Source organism: Gopherus evgoodei, chromosome 6 (genome assembly GCF_007399415.2).
Source record: "Gopherus evgoodei ecotype Sinaloan lineage chromosome 6, rGopEvg1_v1.p, whole genome shotgun sequence".
NCBI classification, from domain to species: Eukaryota; Metazoa; Chordata; order Testudines; family Testudinidae; genus Gopherus; species Gopherus evgoodei.
This window is the reverse complement of record NC_044327.1, coordinates 88,741,356-88,758,720: the sequence shown is the minus strand read 5'-3', so window position 1 is coordinate 88,758,720 and position 17,365 is coordinate 88,741,356. Positions and strand designations below refer to the sequence as shown.

At 42.5% G+C, this 17,365-nt stretch overlaps 1 protein-coding gene across 3 annotated transcripts in view; it reads left to right on the top strand.

Moving 5' to 3' along the window:
* CERT1 (ceramide transporter 1) overlaps positions 1-17,365 on the top strand; it is a 141,953-nt gene that overhangs the window by 22,741 nt on the left and 101,847 nt on the right. For 2 of the 3 annotated variants that reach the window (XM_030566399.1, XM_030566400.1), the window contains exon 3: positions 12,008-12,124. The exons of the other annotated variant lie outside the window; for it this stretch is intronic. In XM_030566399.1, the coding sequence (XP_030422259.1) occupies positions 12,008-12,124 (117 nt within the window). The remainder of the gene's footprint in view (positions 1-12,007; positions 12,125-17,365) is intronic. 3 annotated transcript variants of the gene reach the window in all.

The following is a 17,365-nucleotide window of genomic DNA, read 5'->3' as shown; positions in this document are numbered from 1 at the left end:
AAGGTATTAGTCAGAAATGGTTACAGGAAAAAATAAAGATTAGTACTAGCAAAAACTTAAAAGCTAGACTTGTTTCAAGGTAAAATCCTTATCACAGGTTCCCAGCAACAAGGCTGACCAAATTCTCAGGTCAGAATCTCCCCCCAAAGTGAAAGGGCTGGTTCCTTTGTTGTCTTAAGTGAAAGAGCAGGAGATAGTAGGGTGTTTTTGCGCTTTACTTTTATAGTCCAGTCACCCTATGAATTGCATTTTCTTGAGAGTTAGCCCTAGATAAAGTTCCTTCCTGCTCTGAGGAAGGATATGTGGAGTCGTGTGGTAAGAGGTTCCATGTTGTTTGCTAAAATGCAGATTGATCTGTTCCTGCCCCGCTTTAATACCAAAGAAGGCCATTGGACAGGTGATTGCCAGTCAGCTTTGACACCTGACTAGAGGTGTCACTTGTCCTTTGTCTTTGAGAAATCCATTTACACACTCCACAAGTCTCCTAGGACAGGGATTCTCACAACGAAGTTTTTGGTGGCCTCAGAGTGTGACACCAACTTTTGCTAGTGGCCACAATACCACTTTTTCCTAAAATTATTTATTTTTTCTAAAGCTAATAAAGTAATATGCACATGTATACATCCAAATCCGTTGTTTATTTGTGTATGGTTTGGGTTTTTTTTTTGCGGACTCAGTAATAAAAATCATGCACAGTTATCTCTATTCTTTACTGGACCCAACAGAATAGAAATACAAGTAAGGTACTTTGCATGTTCTTGTCATTATTGTTTCTTTTGCTTTTTAGCTAAAAGTGGTTTGTCTGTATAACAACTCTGAAGTAAATTTAAAAATGCTTTGACATAATAGAAGTCCAAATAATAAAACATATGGGTGGCTTGGGTCTGGAGAGGGGAGAGGAGGCATGGCTGTGGATGGCCCGGGGCTCCTCTGGGCAGATGTGGCGGAAAGGGGGTGAGCATGGGACTTTGGCCAGCCTGAAGCTCCTCTGGACAAGGGGAAGAGCGCTCTGGGCTTCAGCCAGCCTGGGGCTCCTCTGGGCAGCGGGGTGTGTGTGTGTGTGTGTGTGTGTGTGTGTGTGTGTGTGGTGGGGGGCTGAGGGAGATGGGACTTGTGGCTCCAGGGAATACAGTCAGAAGAGGTAGAGTCGAGGGCTAGCCTTCCCAAAGGGGGGCTCCACCTGCTGCCCATGCACCCGTCGCTCACCCCCTCGCCTAGTGTTTGCCTTCTGTGTCCCTCTTCATCTTCCGCCTGCTGCTCGCCTCCTCACTCCCCTGCCACCAACACCCTCCCTGCCTGCTGCAAGAACTCCAGCTCACTGGTGTCTCACTGCTCCTCTCCTCACTCCCCTACTCGCAGCCACACTCACGCTGCTGCTTGCTCAATGCTTGCCTCCTTATTCCTCTGCCAGGGCTGCTTCCACCACATCTCACTACCACCACTCCTCGCTTACCTCCTCACTCTCCCGCTTGCAGTCAGCCCCCTTGCCCGCCTCACCCTGTGCTGACTCGCCACTCGCCTCCTTACTCCTTCCACCTGCTGTTCGCCTTCTATTCCTCTCCTTGCCACCTCACTTTGCTCCTTAAGCATTGTGTGTCTCACCTGTGTCTTCAGAGAGCTGGTGCATGCAGGAGCAACAGGGAGGAAGAGGGGGCTGGTGCTTTTCCCTCCCACTGCCCAGGAAACTGCTGTGGCTGCATAGAAACCCCGGAGTGGCCGCATTTGAGAAACGGTGTCCTAAGGTATGCCTACACTGCAATATATGCCTGGGTTCAGACTTGGGCTGGAACCCAGACACCCCCTTCCATCTACACACCTCTCCAACTCTGGTTCAGACCTAGCCTCCCAGGACCCTGTGGATATGGAAGGTCTGAGCCAGAGTAAAGCTGTGACCCAGGGTTCAAGCCATATTGCTTTGCAGTGCAGATGCAGCCCCATGTTCTCCTGCCCCCTTCCCCCCATTCCTGACTCAGGTCCTGGGACTCTGCCAAAAGTATCACACAGTCCCCATGGACCAACTTCCTTTGTCCTTTCTCTCCCAACAATTTCCAACTCCAGTGAAAAATGGAAGCAACCGCCCCTTGGTGTGCTGCAGCAGCAACTCTGTGAGTCAGCATTAAACCTTCCATTATCTTCAGACCACTGCGCTGCAAAGGCACCATTCTGTGTTCGCAGTGGAGGCTGAACAGAAGAAGCCTTTTGCAAAGAGTATTGCTTCATGGTCATGGAAACACAGCCAGATTTTGGTAAATCCTTGGTGCAAAGCCAGCAAAACAGTGGACTTGAGTAAGAGAACCAGGAATGACCATGCATACTAACAAATAGCAAAGAAGCTGGCAGCTTTGCAATTTACCAGACTGCTGACCAATGCAGAGAGCAGATGAAGTGTCTCGAGTGAATACTGAAAACCAGGGATTAGTACCGCACCTTGGGCAGATCATCAACATCATGTCAAATGAGGACAATGAAGTGACTCTGTTGCTGAAACTAGTTCTAGGGCAGGAGCAGCAGCACATTCTGGGTCCATACTTGGAGTAGCTGTTTTGATGCCTCTTGAGGAACAGTCCACCACAGAGTCTGCAGCAGATGCAGATGGACAGAAGCTGCCTGAGCCTGGTAAGTTTCTGGCTCCATTTTCATTTTTATTAATACACTGATGCAAGGGATTTCTGCTCTATGAATTGATGCAAAAGTTCTGAAAATTCTCAGCTAGCAGTGTGTACCCACTAATAGCAAATTGTATGCCAGCATCTTGGCACCCTCCTCCCTTCCACCACTCTGTGGAGTTAAAATTTGCAAACAGGAAATACAAATGGTGAAAACCTTTAAAGCAGGGTTCGGGAACCTTTCAGAAGTGGTGTGCTGAGTCTTCATTCATTTACTCTAAGGTTCCGCGTGCCAGTAATACATTTTAACATTCTTAGAAGGTCTCTTTCTACAAGTCTAATATAACTAAATTATTGTCATATGTAAAGTAAATAAGGTTTTTAAAAAGTTTAAGAAGCTTTCATTTAAAATAAAATTGCAGAGTCCCCCGGACCAGTGGCCAGGACCCAGGAAGTGTGAGTGCCACTGAAAATCAGCTTGCATGCCACCTTCAGCACCTGTGCCATAGGTTGCCTACCCGTGCTTTAAAGTGTGTTTTTACTGGAAAGATAGATTTTTTTTTTTTTTTTGCTAGGGTGATTATTACTGTTATTTAAAAATAATGAACTTGCATTGCTATGCCTTTTAAATATGGTACTTTGCAGTCTGTTGAGTTGTCTGGAAACAGTGAACCATGTGGGGGTGAGGGATGTGAAAAAATTTTTTGATTTACAAATCTAGTCCTAAATACTACTGGGTTTGAAATTTTACCCAGAAATATGCCAGGGGTAAAGGAAAGCAGAAAGGCTGTGGAGAAGTGTGTGTGCGCGCGCGTGTGCACATCCATAACAGAGTAAGTCATGTGGAAGCTAATGTAGCATCCTGTTGATTCCCTCATGAATTCTGACCGATTCCCAGGTGCTGATAGCTGCAAACTTTTCCTGAAGCAGGAACTCCAGTCAGTCATATTCTGGGGAAGGGTGTATTTTCCAGGGCCATCTTGGTAGCTGACCAGCCTGCTCCATTCAGATGTGCCGTTCAACGACTGTTTGAATACCTTGATTGCATAAACTGCAGTTTCTACCCGCAGCTTGGAATAACATCTCCCGTTACCAACTGGGCACCAAAAGAACTGTTATGTCCTTGAAAATATGGAAGGCCTGAAATGAGTTTTAAAAAAAAAAAAAATTTTGTAGCACACCCACTGATGACACACTCACCCCCAACTCAAGTAATTCTGCAATTTTCTAAAACCAACCAGACAGCTTTGCATTTTTAACTCACCTTTGTGTGAGCACTTCTGCTGCTGCAGTTAGTCAAGCTGTGTTCAGTGACATTCTGTGGTCTGAAGCATCCCTCTCACAATATGTAAAAGTACAGTTTGGGGAAGTATCACTTTGTCCATAGGCGATTCCATGGGTGCTCTGGGGCTGGAGCACCCGGGGGAAAAAAATGATAGGTGCTGAGCACTCACCAGCAGCCCCCCATCAACACCACCTCTCCCTCCTCCCCCAGTGCTTCCTGCCCACCAGCAGGCCCCATGGATCAGTGCCTCCCCCTCCCTTCCCGCATGCCGCAGTCAGCTGTTTTGCAGCATGCGGGAGGACAGGAGGGAAGGAGGAGTGAGGAGTGGCACTTGGGGGAGGGGATGGAACTGGGCAGGAAGAGATGGGGCAGGAAGGGGTGGGGGTGGGGTTTTAGGGGAAGAGGTGGAGAAGGGGTGGGGCCTGGGGCAGAGCTGGGGGTCAGGCACCCCCTGGCACTTTGAAAAGTTGGCGCCTGTGACTTTGTCCTTGAAATTCCAAAAGAAATTTTTCTGTGCTCCTGCACTGAGCTATTTGAGAGAGTAATACTCCATATCTTGTTCTGTTCCAGGCTTCTTGACCTCTACTGGCTGCAGTACCTCCATCTTTTGTACACAGTGCATCAGAAACCTGGGCCAGTGTACCTTCATGGACCATTCGAAGAGGAAGTCTTTCCCTGATGAACTTAGGGTTGAGGTTTTGGACAAGACCAACAAGTCCTGTACCAAAAAAAAAAAGGGACTTGTGGCTAAAGTAAAGGCTCAGGTTGACTGCACAGATTGAGGCCAGGGTTTCAGTGCGGAAGCATGCATTTGCACTGCAGTTCCTGGAACAGGATAAGGGAATAGGACAGAGCTGAGCAGGAGCTAATGATTGCAGGAGTAGAGGCTATTGCTGCATCACCCACATCAGTCTGAGTCCTTTGCCTGCTATACAGTGCTGCAGTATAAAAGCAGCTTAGAAGACTCCAGGACTGGGTGGCACAGGCAGTCGGGCTCCATGAGTGGCTGGGCAGGACAGCCTTGCCCCATGCAGCCCTCCATATTCACTCCCTCTCCTGTGGATGCCTCCAGCCTCCTCACACATGGCCAAGTGCATGGCAAATTGGGAGAGAAGGGAAAGGCGAACAGGTGGCCAGAGGACATGCCCATGGTAGGAAGTTTCTGTCCTGTACATGGTTTCACTGTTTGCATTGGTTCATGCACTCTGTTTTTTCTGTAAAATTCTTTTACTGGTGTTTTGATGTGATAATGGCAGCTGGCCTGTCTGGGAATTGATGAATGTTGTACTTTTCTAATGCATTGTTTATATAATTTTTTTTATTTTATCAAGAAAGTTTATTGCTATCACTGCTTCACATCATACAATGTATATTTAAAATAATAAAGGTAAACACATGATCAGGAACAATTATGAATTTGTATGCAAAGACTATCCTGCAGTATAGTTGTCTATAGCGATACATACTTCAATCTTTTCCTTACATCAGTCCATACTGTGACTACCTGCCCCCATTCAGAAGTGGCCATGTCATTCATAAGTATATGGCATAGTACTGAAACCCACCACAAGCAATGAGCCCCTCTCGCAAACACATTGATAATAGTACTATTTCACCCTCTTCTACTGGACCATGTAACTCCATAAGGTGGGAGGACAAAGCATCTCTGACTTGCCCAGGTGCATCCACTTCCATCTGTGATAGGTGCACTTTCTGGTTGAGTGTACTGATTCAGCAGCCCCTTGCAGTCGTAGGTCTATTCAGGGGGAAATGACTCACCTCTGGCTTCACAAAAATTGTGAGGAGCACAGCAAGCCACAGTAATGTGAACAGCATTGATGATGGGTCTTGAGACATTTCCAGTAGGATTTCAGCCTGCCAAAAGCACATTCAGTAGCCATTCGTCATGTGCTGAGAGTAATTAAACTGTCTTTTGCTGGGTCCTGTTAAACTAGGGTCTGGTTTCATCTGCTAAGGTAAAAGTGAGTATGCAGGGTCCCCCAGAATACCAGTGGGGTCAATAACTCCATTTATGACGATAACTTTTGGTGGGAATAGTAGCCGAGCTTGTCCATGAATGTAGACTCCCAATCAGCAAAAAACCCAAGTGCAGTCCATGTTGACATTCATGAATCATCCTCTGTGGTACATGTGGGCCTGGATATTTAGTACCTTTTGTGGTTTATGTACTTATTCTCCTTGAGGAGGGCAAACTGGGCACGAATCCCATCAGTGGCCCCAGCATAGTTTGGAAGCCTAATTCTCTCAAACCAGCAATTACTTCAGGAATCTCTTTCATGCCTACCACCATGGGGATAAACTGCAAGCCTGATTGCCTCAGAAAGCTCCAATAACACTTTACCACAGTCAGATTTCCAACACCAAACTGGTTTGCAATGGACCTGTGAAGGGTCCATTGCTAATACCTGCCTGACCAAGTTGGAGCTGAGCAGTGGGGGTCTAGCACTTTGGGGTTTAGCCCATTTTATAAGTATCTTGATCAAACGATTATAAATATTTTGTTACTGTTTGGGTGCAGTAAATTGCTTATTTTTTAGGCATGTTTTAGAGCAAATACTATTCACCCTTGAGTTTAATAAAGGAATTTATGGTTAAATTAGTGCTGTGGTAATACCCTGTACAAATAATAATTCTAACATTGTGCTTCATATAATGTATTTTTAGATTGTCAGGGGTAATTGGGCCCTCTCTTGAGAGGGTGGCTCTGACATCTTACACTTTTAAAAACTGTTTTGCAGTCTATATAAGATCCATAGCCAAAACATTCATGTGAACAGTCTCTTCTTTCTCCACCCTGGCTAGCTCCTGCCACAGCTGCTCTCCTATCTGCCTTAATGCTCTCTGGAGGCCTGCATGTGCAGCTATGCATTTCCTGAGGCTACTGGTGAAGTAGGTTGAAAGGGAAGCCAGAGTTCTATTTCTTCTGCTCTAGGTCTTGATGGTGGATAGTGACTCCTATTCACTCCCCACTCCTTGGCTAAATGATCCCTTCCTCTTCTGGCCTTTCAAAAGCTACCAAAGGCAGAGAGGGACCCAGAAGGAGGAGGGGTAGAGCTGGTAGCTGAGAGCTACAATGAGCACCTAGGAAGCCTGCTCCCTCAGCAGATGTCACACTGATTTCCCCTTCACTTATCCTCAAACCCCCCTCCCCCCCCCCTTTTTTTAAGGAAAGTTTACATTCAAAAGCTTCATCAATATGGAAGACTGCAGGCTCTCGAAGCCCTCCAGAATAAATATTTCTTAGTTCTGTTGTAACATTAGCGAATGTCATATTACGGTCCTTTTCGCATATCCCTTCAAAGAAAGCTAGCACTAGAAGAAGATAAACATTAGAAAAACAGGGACTAGTTAAGATGACACTTTCCACCCAATAGAGCCATGCAACCTTAACTTCCCCCCTCTTTAGGGATTCCAAAAAGGACCTGGGAACATTATAGTACCTTCCCCCTGTCTAGAACTGCCATTTTCTTTTTGCCCATTTGGCCTGTTAAAGATCTCGTGGAAAAAATGTTTTTTTTTTTTTATGTTTTGGGGGGCAGGTTGTGGCTGCTTTAGCAAAATAATTTTCGTATGCCTTATGAAGAGAGATTGCAACTTTAATATTTTTTTCTCCATATTGATTGGAAAGTAAAGCACTATGAAACCAGTTACATGGTTTATTTCCTCTTTTATTAACTCTGTATAGAAAGTCATAATGGCTGGGTATTAAATAGTTTGTTACTAGTACCAATCAATTGATTAGATGTATGTGTCTGCAGTCACTTCTGGACTGAACACAGGTTCTCAGGCTCATGGCCAAAAAAGCATTTGCCATTTCATGGTAATATTGTTGCTTAGTTATGTTAAGTAACCTAATGGTGGTTTTTTGTTTGTGTTTGTTTATCTTGAAACGTTGTTTTCCTCCTTAAACTGATTAGAGAAAGAATCGAGAACTCTGAAAAGCATGTTGTCTTCTCATACATACAGTGTCTTAGGCTAGTCCTCACACTGTGAAGGAAATACTAAATGAAACACTATACACACACCACTGTCATCCTTGGAACCATGAGTTCTATGTCATAGAATCTAAGGCAGGTAAAAAGAGGATGAGGCCAGAGGTTAAAGATGTGAGGGGAGACAGTACAGTTGCACTTCTGTTAAACCCTTCCTCTTTCTAGTTTGGGTAAGCCATGTGTCCTAACAACTCCCACCTCCTTGGCTGGTGTGGTGAGAGTTCACCCTCTTGTTTCAGTCTCTAACCACTGGATGAGGCACAGACTTCATTTACTTTCTCTTCCTATTTCTGCACCTGAAGAGGGAGGCATTCCTAGATCACATGCTGTGGTATCTGAGAGAGAATGGATTTCTATTGGCCCTGAATATATTGCCATTCTGGAGGGTTGTGGGTATCTCCTGACCTGGCATTAATGGAATGTCATGGTTCTGTGCTTTTATATAAATATTATGACACTTAGTATTTCATATTTTCAAAGCACTTGTATCTTCACAACAGCCCTGTGAGGTAAGCTATCTTTCTCATTTTGAATAAAGAACATTAAAGCTGTCATTTTCCCAAAGCTATCCTATTAATTGCTGGCACAGCCAGGGGTTGAAATCACGAGTGCCTGATTCTCAACCCTGTGCCCAACTCACTAGATTAACTGCTGTTTTTAGTAAATAAATATTACCTACAAAAAGAACTGTTAAAATAGTATTAAACTTTGTGAAGCACAACACTCCAGTTAGGAAATGTCAGAATTAAGGTTCCCTGTGCAATCTTAATTCAGTTCCCTTGTGCATATGCATTATGATAGTCTATACTTACTTGATCCTATACTATTCTTCAGAGGGAGGCAGGAATCTGAGTTGGCTAGCTAGGGAAACAGTATTGGCAGTTTTGTTTTGTTTGTGGAGAGAGGCAAGTAATTTACCAACTAAGCCTCTTTTCCTGTCTCCCTCCACAGTCTGTCTGCACTCCTTTGTTCAGCTCCTTTTTCTGTCTCTTGCTGATGTTGCCTTTTTACAGAGCTTGTTACCAGTATATCTATCCATGGTACTGTCATACAGTGGCAGCCAAGTCCCTAATCAATAATTCCCTGCTGCACCAGAAATAAATATACTGTTAAAATTGATTTTAAAATAAAACATTAATCAGGGCTATTCTGCCCCATGAGTGATTGTAGATATCTGCACATGTGATTTGATGATTTCTAATATTCTGTTTGAAAGGTAGAAGGACTGAAAATGAGGCACTTAAGACATTTTTAAACCATTATTTTTTTAGTATTATTTCTAAGTATTCCTGATTTCTGAAATGTTATGGTTAAAAAATCAACAACACTTTAACCTAAAATGATCACCCATTCTTTTATTTCAATTCTGTCTACATATTAAGTCACATTTGGGAGATGGGAGGTTAAGTAAATTACCTAAATGTCAACCTTACCTATGAAGTCTCCTTTAAATGAGAGAATGATGTAATATTGAGATTTTTATGTATTGTTCTAAAATTGTTCATGTGGCATAGCCCAAAGCAGGGGTTCTCAACCTTTCTGATGCCCCCTGATGCTGTAAAAACTCCATAGCCCACCCATACCACAGTAACTGGTTTTCTGCATATAAAAGCCAGGGGTAGTATTATGGGGTAGCAAGCAGGGCAATTGCTTGGGGCCCTGCAAAGCTACATTACTCAAGCCTTAGCTTCAGCCCCAGGTGGCAGGGATCAGGTCCCTGGGCTTCCACCTGTACGGTAGGGTTTCAGCTTTCTGCCCTGGGCCCCAGCTAGTGTAATGCTGGCCCTGCTTGGTGGACTGCCTGAAGCCTCGCAGCCTTCCAGGGGGCCTTGGGCCCCTGGTTGAGAACCACTGTCCCAAAGTATTTGCCACCATGTTTCATGAATGCACAGTAATGTTTAGATCAGGGGTCGGCAATCTACGGCATGTGTGCCAAAGGTGGCACGTGAGCCAATTTTTGATGGCACGTGGCAGTGGGCTGGGCCACTCAGCCCACCACCACTCTGGGGTTTCCGCCATCGGCTTCTGCCAGTTGGGGTCCAACCACCGGCCCCACTCAGTGCCTGGTACTGCCCTGGATGAAGGAACCCCAGGCTGGCAGCGGGCTGAGACCCTGGCTGGCAGGAGCTGGCATCCGGGACCCTAGAGCGCCAGCTGGCTGAGCCACTCAGTCGCTGCTCTGGGGTTCTGGCTGCTGGCCCCTTGTCAGCCGGGGTCCCCACTGCAGCCCCACTCACCTTGCTTTCAGTTGGAGTTCCATCAGAGGCCCCCTGCCAGACAGTGTCCAGGCCTCTGGCCCTGCTCAGCCCTACCAGCTGCCAGCTCCACTCACCTCAGCTGCCGCTCTTGGGTTCCAGCCGCTGACCTCCTGCCAGCTGGTTAAAAACTGATCACTCAGAAGCCTGTGTGCAGCTTAAAGTATCCAAATACGTACCACCAGACATTGTTAAACTCAGCAAAGAAAAGCAAGGGCAAGGATCACACTAAACTGATAAGATCTGCATTTTAATTTAATTTTAAATAAAGCTTCTGAAACATTTTGAAAACCTTGTTACTTTACATATAACAGTAGCTTAGTTATATAATATAGAATTATAGAGAGACCTTCTAAAAAAATGTTAAAATGTATTACTGGCACACGAAGCCTTAAATTAGAGTGTATAAATGAAGACTCTGCACACCACTTCTGAAAGGTTGCCGACTCTGAGTTTAGATATTTGAAGACACACGTGACAGGCCACATTTCAAATCAGTCTCTGAAATTGTGTAGGCAAACTGCATGCAAAGTCTCTGTGCACTTGTAAACAAGATAGTCATCCAGTGTGTGTGGCCAGTTTTCATTTCATATGTGAAAGTTGAATGATTGCAATTTCAGAGACTTGTTACATATTTGGGTTCCATATTAGAGGTTGGGAGCTAGTCCTTGCACTAAGATATAGTACCTGTTACCCCATAACAGTCAACTTTTAATGGTATGGTGATAGACGACGATCATGGTTTTTGTATGTAACATTTTAAGACAAGTTTTTGAGTAACTTTTTGTCAACTTATTGTCACTGGTGTTCAGAGTATCTGTATACTGTAATGTCCCATTATGTTGTTTTCTTTTAAATTTTGTTAGCCTTTTGATTAAATGTGATTATCTAGGAATTTTGAAGGATCTTTGTTTGTGATCTGTCAACCATTCTTTTGTCTGTCAACTAGCATTGCATTTGTATCATTCTACATGAACACCAATGTTTGTTGATGATCTAGCTTATGATTTTATACTGCTTCCCATTATTACAGTACTTAAACAGTATCTAAAGTCAGTAGTAGTAGTCATAATGAACTTCATGAAGTGTCTGCCTCTTTTTTCTGAAGTTAAAACTCAACTTGAGGTATTTATTAGTTTTGCTTTTTTAGTCTGCTATAAGGTTTGTTCGTTTTATTTGAATGGGGGAAGAGTGTTTGGTCTATGCTTGGGTAGAATCCCAAGAATCCTTCAAGTGTCAGAGGGGTAGCCGTGTTAGTCTGGATCTGTAAAAGCAGCAAAGAGTCCTGTGGCACCTTATAGACTAACAGACGTTTTGGAGCATGAGCTTTCGTGGGTGAATACCCACTTCGTCAGATGCATGCATCTGACCCATGCATCTGACGAAGTGGGTATTCACCCACGAAAGCTCATGCTCCAAAACGTCTGTTAGTCTATAAGGTGCCACAGGACTCTTTGCTGCTTTTAAAGAATCCTTCAGCGTTTTTAAATGGATCTTGTGGCAGTTGCTATACTGTTTCATCAGCTCCTAACTATATACAATATGTCACACTGTAAACTTCTGCTGGCTGTCTTCTGGGTTGATGTAACGTGTAACTTACTGGTTTAATATTTTTTTAAAACTTAACTTAAATTTTATCTAATTCGTATTTAGGCCTAACAAACAAAATGAATTTAATACTGTAATAGGAATTTAATTAACTCTATAGTTAAAAAAGCAAATAGTGTGGTCTACAATACCTTATAGCTAGACTCTCAGCATTCTATGCTTGAGATATAGCTAGCTAATCTTTATTATGCTTAATTCTAGCTGTGCTTATCATATCCCCCTTTTTGTTTCCCTCCGCAGCCTCATGATTTTGATGAATGCAGATTTGACATTAGTGTAAATGATAGTGTTTGGTACCTACGAGCTCAGGATCCTGATCATAGACAACAATGGATAGATGCGATAGAACAACACAAGGTATGGCTTCTGATTTTTTTTTTTTCAAAATTGATTTCTATATGTGCTTATGGAGAGTCATACATCTGGATCTGCAGTCATTAAAATATTTATAAAGGTACCCATGATTTAAAAATATATATTCTTGAATATAATTTATTTAAAAGGGCAACTAGAGCTTTTAGAAGCATACTTCAAAAATAACAGAGCAAAAATAAAGCAAAAACTAAAAACTAACTTTTCTTGAGTATCTTTTAGCCAATACCTGATTTTACCGTAGGTACATCCATACATTTCAAAGATTCAGCCTTTTCTGTCTGCTATGGCTGTTGTTCAGATTCTCATCTCACACTTAGGACTACTGCATTCTGTTCTCCGTCTGACTTCGATGTCACCCAAATCACTTAAATCAGCACTTAGGCACTGTTGAAAACTTTATTCTCTACAGCCATGGAGTAAGAGACAATCCCTGTCCTAAAGTTTTTTGTCTCTTTATTTGTGCAGTGTCTTAACACAATAGGGCCCCAATCTCTGGTGTCCTTAGGTGCTATGGTAATAAAAAAAAAAAAAAAATAGGTAAACCTTAGTGTTTATCTTTATGAACTTCCAGCAATGTTTTCACTGGGATATACTTGAGTTTCTCCTTTTATCAGGTATAGTTAACAGCACACATGCATTTCCATTCTGAAATCTTGTGTGCTGAATTGCATTTGGTTGCGTAGAATGTGCTCTTAGCAAATATACTGACTTGATTAAAAAACTTTTCTATTAGTAGATAAGTTTCTGAATATCTCTTACCTGTATTTTGCCTTTTATGTCTTCACTTTAAGGTGTATCTGGCACATTTTTGAGTGTATAGAATTAGTCCCAAACCGGAATTCCTTTTGTGCAGTCTGTTGTAGAGGTGGTGAGAGGAAGCGATGTACAACTTGAAACCATGTCAGTTTGGCAGTCCACTTTGCATTGCTTCTTCTGCAATACCTAAGGAGAGCTCTCAACTAACAATGGATAGATCGAGCAAGGTGTTTAGATGTAGATGATTCTTTTTGAAAATAAATCTGGAGTTGAACATATTTTGACCAAATCCCTTCTCTACTACCCGTTTATATGTTGATCCTCTTCAGGAATGCATGAGGGGAAAAGATGGAGCTAACAAGATGTGCTTCCACCTTAACCTTGCTTGTATTGTCCCATTCACCATCCCCTTTGTCTCTTTAGATTGTAAACTCTTCACAGCTGGGACTGTCTCTTGTTTGGTACAATACCTCATAAACTGGGGCCTCTAACAATATCGTGATATGAGTAATACAGGAGTTCTCTCTTCAATATTCTCCCAATCTTTTGATTCCAGGCCAGCAGGGTTTCCTGTGGCAACATTTCCTAACTCCTTTGCAAGTTTTGTTCTGCTAAATGAGTAATTTCCTGCCATTTGCATTCTAGAACAGAAATGGCGTTCTGAAGAGCATTTTGTCCACCAACTTCATGGGCTGTAGGAGATTACATGTGAAGTTCTGTTGGAGGGCTGGAACACCTTGATAGACACACCATAATAGACAAGATTACCCTTGACTGTGGAAGAGGAGTTGGTAAAGTGAAAGAATTGTCACCTTTCCATATGAAGGCTTATGCGTTAGAGCTCCAGGATCTTCACTACTATTCCTGAGAATTGTGTAGAATCTCCTGGAAAAGGCCAGTTTAAGGGAAGGAGTTGCACTGAAGGATTAAGTCCTTGGAGACTTTTTGGTGACTAGAATCTAGGAGCCTCATAAACTGGGTAGTTTGCTAGTTTCTCTTCCCCTGTCATCCTCAAAGTTGAGGGGGAAAAGGAGATACTGAAATTTTAGTTCTGATCTAGGAAGCACCAGAGATTTCTTGTATATAATGTTAAATTCTTATAAACTCAGTGTGGTAAGCTACTTTTGATCAGATCTGATGAGAGCAAGGAAATCATGTCCACTTTATTTCAGTATATGCAAGTGTCATAGTTGTATTAGTTTATCATTTTGAACCTCCAAATTTGAAGAATTGTCAGTGAAGGTTTGCCTAGAAATAATTTTCCACATAAGAAACTGGCTGTCAGCGTTTGCTTTAGGTACAAGAAAAACAGTTTTGGCCTCTAATGGGATAATGCAGTGACTTTCTTTAGTGCTTACTCCAATGTCCTTAGTATTACCTCTGGGTAAATGGGTATTCAATCTGTGGATGAGTTACTTAGTTCTGCAAAACCAGATAATTGAACTTCTAGCTCCTCCTCTAAATTGAAGTCCACTGGATGGATTTTTTTGTACTTTTAATATAGAGGTAGATTTCTGCTTAGTACTTTGATATTGGAAGATGGCAAAGTGTAAATTGTGATGGAAAGTGTACCAATTGAAGGAAGGGTGTGTCAGCCACAAGTGAGGAGCAGAAACTGTCTATGTATATAGCTGAACCCACAGACAATAGTTCAGTTTTTTATTACTTTGTTGGTTGTTAGTGTTACACTATCAGACCACATTGTTCTGAATCTGAAGATGTGTTCGGTGATCCACTTTCTGTATAACCCAAATTTTCTAGGGTTTTTAAGCCTAGATTTTTTTTTTTTAAGGGCGTGAGGGGAGGGAAAGTCCTTTACACTTACTGCTTTTGATTGTCTTCCTTTGACCTTTCTCATTCCATACAACTACGTGTATGTTCAGGAAAAGTAACAACTATTTTAAAATACAAAAACCAAACTCATGTCAATACAACAGTTAACAGAGCAAATCAATTACTATAATAAAGCAACAAATTGTTTAATAAAAACTATTGAATATGTAATACAAGAAACTAAGTACTCTGACCAAGACCAGGCTTGCACTGTTCTTCTGTATAACGTACCTGGTTAATTCTCTGTCCTTGGCAGGCCTCTTCTTCTAAAACAATGGACATTAAACAAGTTGGTGACACACTTGGTTTCTCAAGATGTGAAGATGTTTCAAGAGACCACTATATTTACCAATAACTTTGACTTAGAGTATGATGTCATTTAAAGTAACCTGCAATGTGAGGGGAAAGAAGTGGGGTTAGTACCTTCTTTCTCTACCTGAAAATTTTATTTTTATTTATTCTTATATTATGGTGTTGGAATTATTAATAATAATAAAATAAAGGGCATAACTATGATACTAATTCAACCAGAAATTCCTTTATTAAACCTAAAAGCCAGGTAGCATTTATACAGCTGCTCTAAATGTGCCTTAAATGTCTTAGCAATAACCACTCCCATTTAGCATGGATCAGGTGCGTACAACTGATTTATACCTGGCATGCTCAAACTTGTGTTGAATATCTCTAACTTGGTCATAATTAATGACTGCTGCCTGAAGACTCTTGATTGGTTTTAAGCTTTAGTTCTTTGTCCAACGTTTACATCCCACATTGAGTGTATAGTAATGATTTTTAGTCATAGTCAAAAACTTTAAATCCTGTTAATTCAGGCACCTGCCAAACTCTGCAGCAGCAGCAGCCAGAGAGCTCCCATGCGTGTATTCTGGTCCTCCCAGGAAACCACTGACAAAAACTGAAGCCTAGTTTCCCTATTATTTACTTCAAAACCAAGCTTTTTTGCGTATGGTTGGGGGCGGAACCCTTTTAGGCTTTCTGTGGAGTGTATATATACCACATTCATGACCATGATACCTGAACATCACTATCATAGAGGAGCAAAAATGGCACAGTTCCAATTTTTTATATGCAGATTACCTTTGAAGGACAATATGAAAGTTACTAAGCACAAAGATATATTCATATCTTATTGAGGGAATCCTCCTATTGTTATGACTCTTGCTCTTTCTAGAGCTGCAGACTAATCTGATTCATTAAGGCAGCTGTGAACTTTAGGAATTGAAGATGGTGTTCTAAAATTAGGACAGCTCCATTGTATATTTCTTTTTCTAAATGTGTCTTTGCCCCTACTTTTGATTTAAACTGCAGTTACACTCTGGAAGATGACAAAGTTGACAGTGGAGTGTTCCACATTTCCTCTGTGACTTTGACATCAGACTTGATTTGCAAGTTGTGTGTCATTGTTGCAAACTCATCTTGGGATCTGAAAGTCTGGCTTTCTTGTTTCCACACCATTGTTAAAGGTCTGCCTTTGGACCTTAGTTAACAGTACTGTTATGTGAGGCAGAGTAGAATCCGCTCACATTCACCAAGTGTACTGTCTCTACAGTGATAATTTTTTAAAGAAATTAATCTCTTCAGAAAAGTAAGCAGATATGACTTTTGAATCATGTCTCGTCTCTCTTTCTTTAGCATTTTAAAATGCCAGATTAAACCCTTGTATCACATAAAGGAATATGTGTACTTTAAGAACACTCTACATCTTTGTTTCTTTCCGTGTCTTGGATATAAGCACATCTCTCTAAAATACCTTTAGGTATTCTGGTTTTCAACAGGCAAATAAGCATGCCAGATATACCAGCTGCTTCTATACTCTTAACATTCTGAACCAGTACCATATGTAACTTTTGAACTAGATTCTGTGTAATTTCTGCCCTTAGTTTTCAGCTAAATGTTCACATTTCCAGATAATCTTCCTTTTTAGGGTAGTGGACTGTGACCATCCAGTTCAGGGACTCTCAAACTTGATTGCATCATGACCCCTTTCTGACAACAAATTATTACACGTGCCCAGAAGAGGGGACTGAAACCTGAGCCCACCCAAGCCCCGTCGCCCCAGGCTGGGGACCAAAGCCTGAGTCCCACTGCCCCAGGTGAGAGGAGTGGGGAGGGAGAAGTCCAAGGGCTTCAGCCGCAGATGGTGTGGAGGGGGGAAGAGGGGCTGTAACCTGAGCCTTGCAGTTTGGGGGGCGGGGGCTGTAACCTAAGCCCCACAGCGCAGGCTTGAAGCCTTGGACTTCAGCTTTGGCCCCAGGCAGTGGGCTCGGGCTTTTGACTGGTGATGGGGCTTCGGCTTCAGCCTCAGGCCCCAGCAAGTCGAATGGCAGCCCTGGTGACCCCATGGCCCACTTTGGGGTTCTGACCCACAATTTGAGAACTGCTCATCTAGTTCAACACCAAAAGCATGTACGAGCTGGAAAAAAGCATGATGTCTTTGAACGTTCATAACAGAAAGCAGAGGAAAAGATGAGCTGAAAAAGAAATGGAGGTGAGGGTGTGAATTTGTAAACTTTGGATTCAGCCTAAACCTGTGACTGAGTGTAGAGCCCTATCTTCCAAAAGCAATTCTCTCCACTGTCTCCCAAATAGTTAACTTAAACATAGTCTTTCCCCATA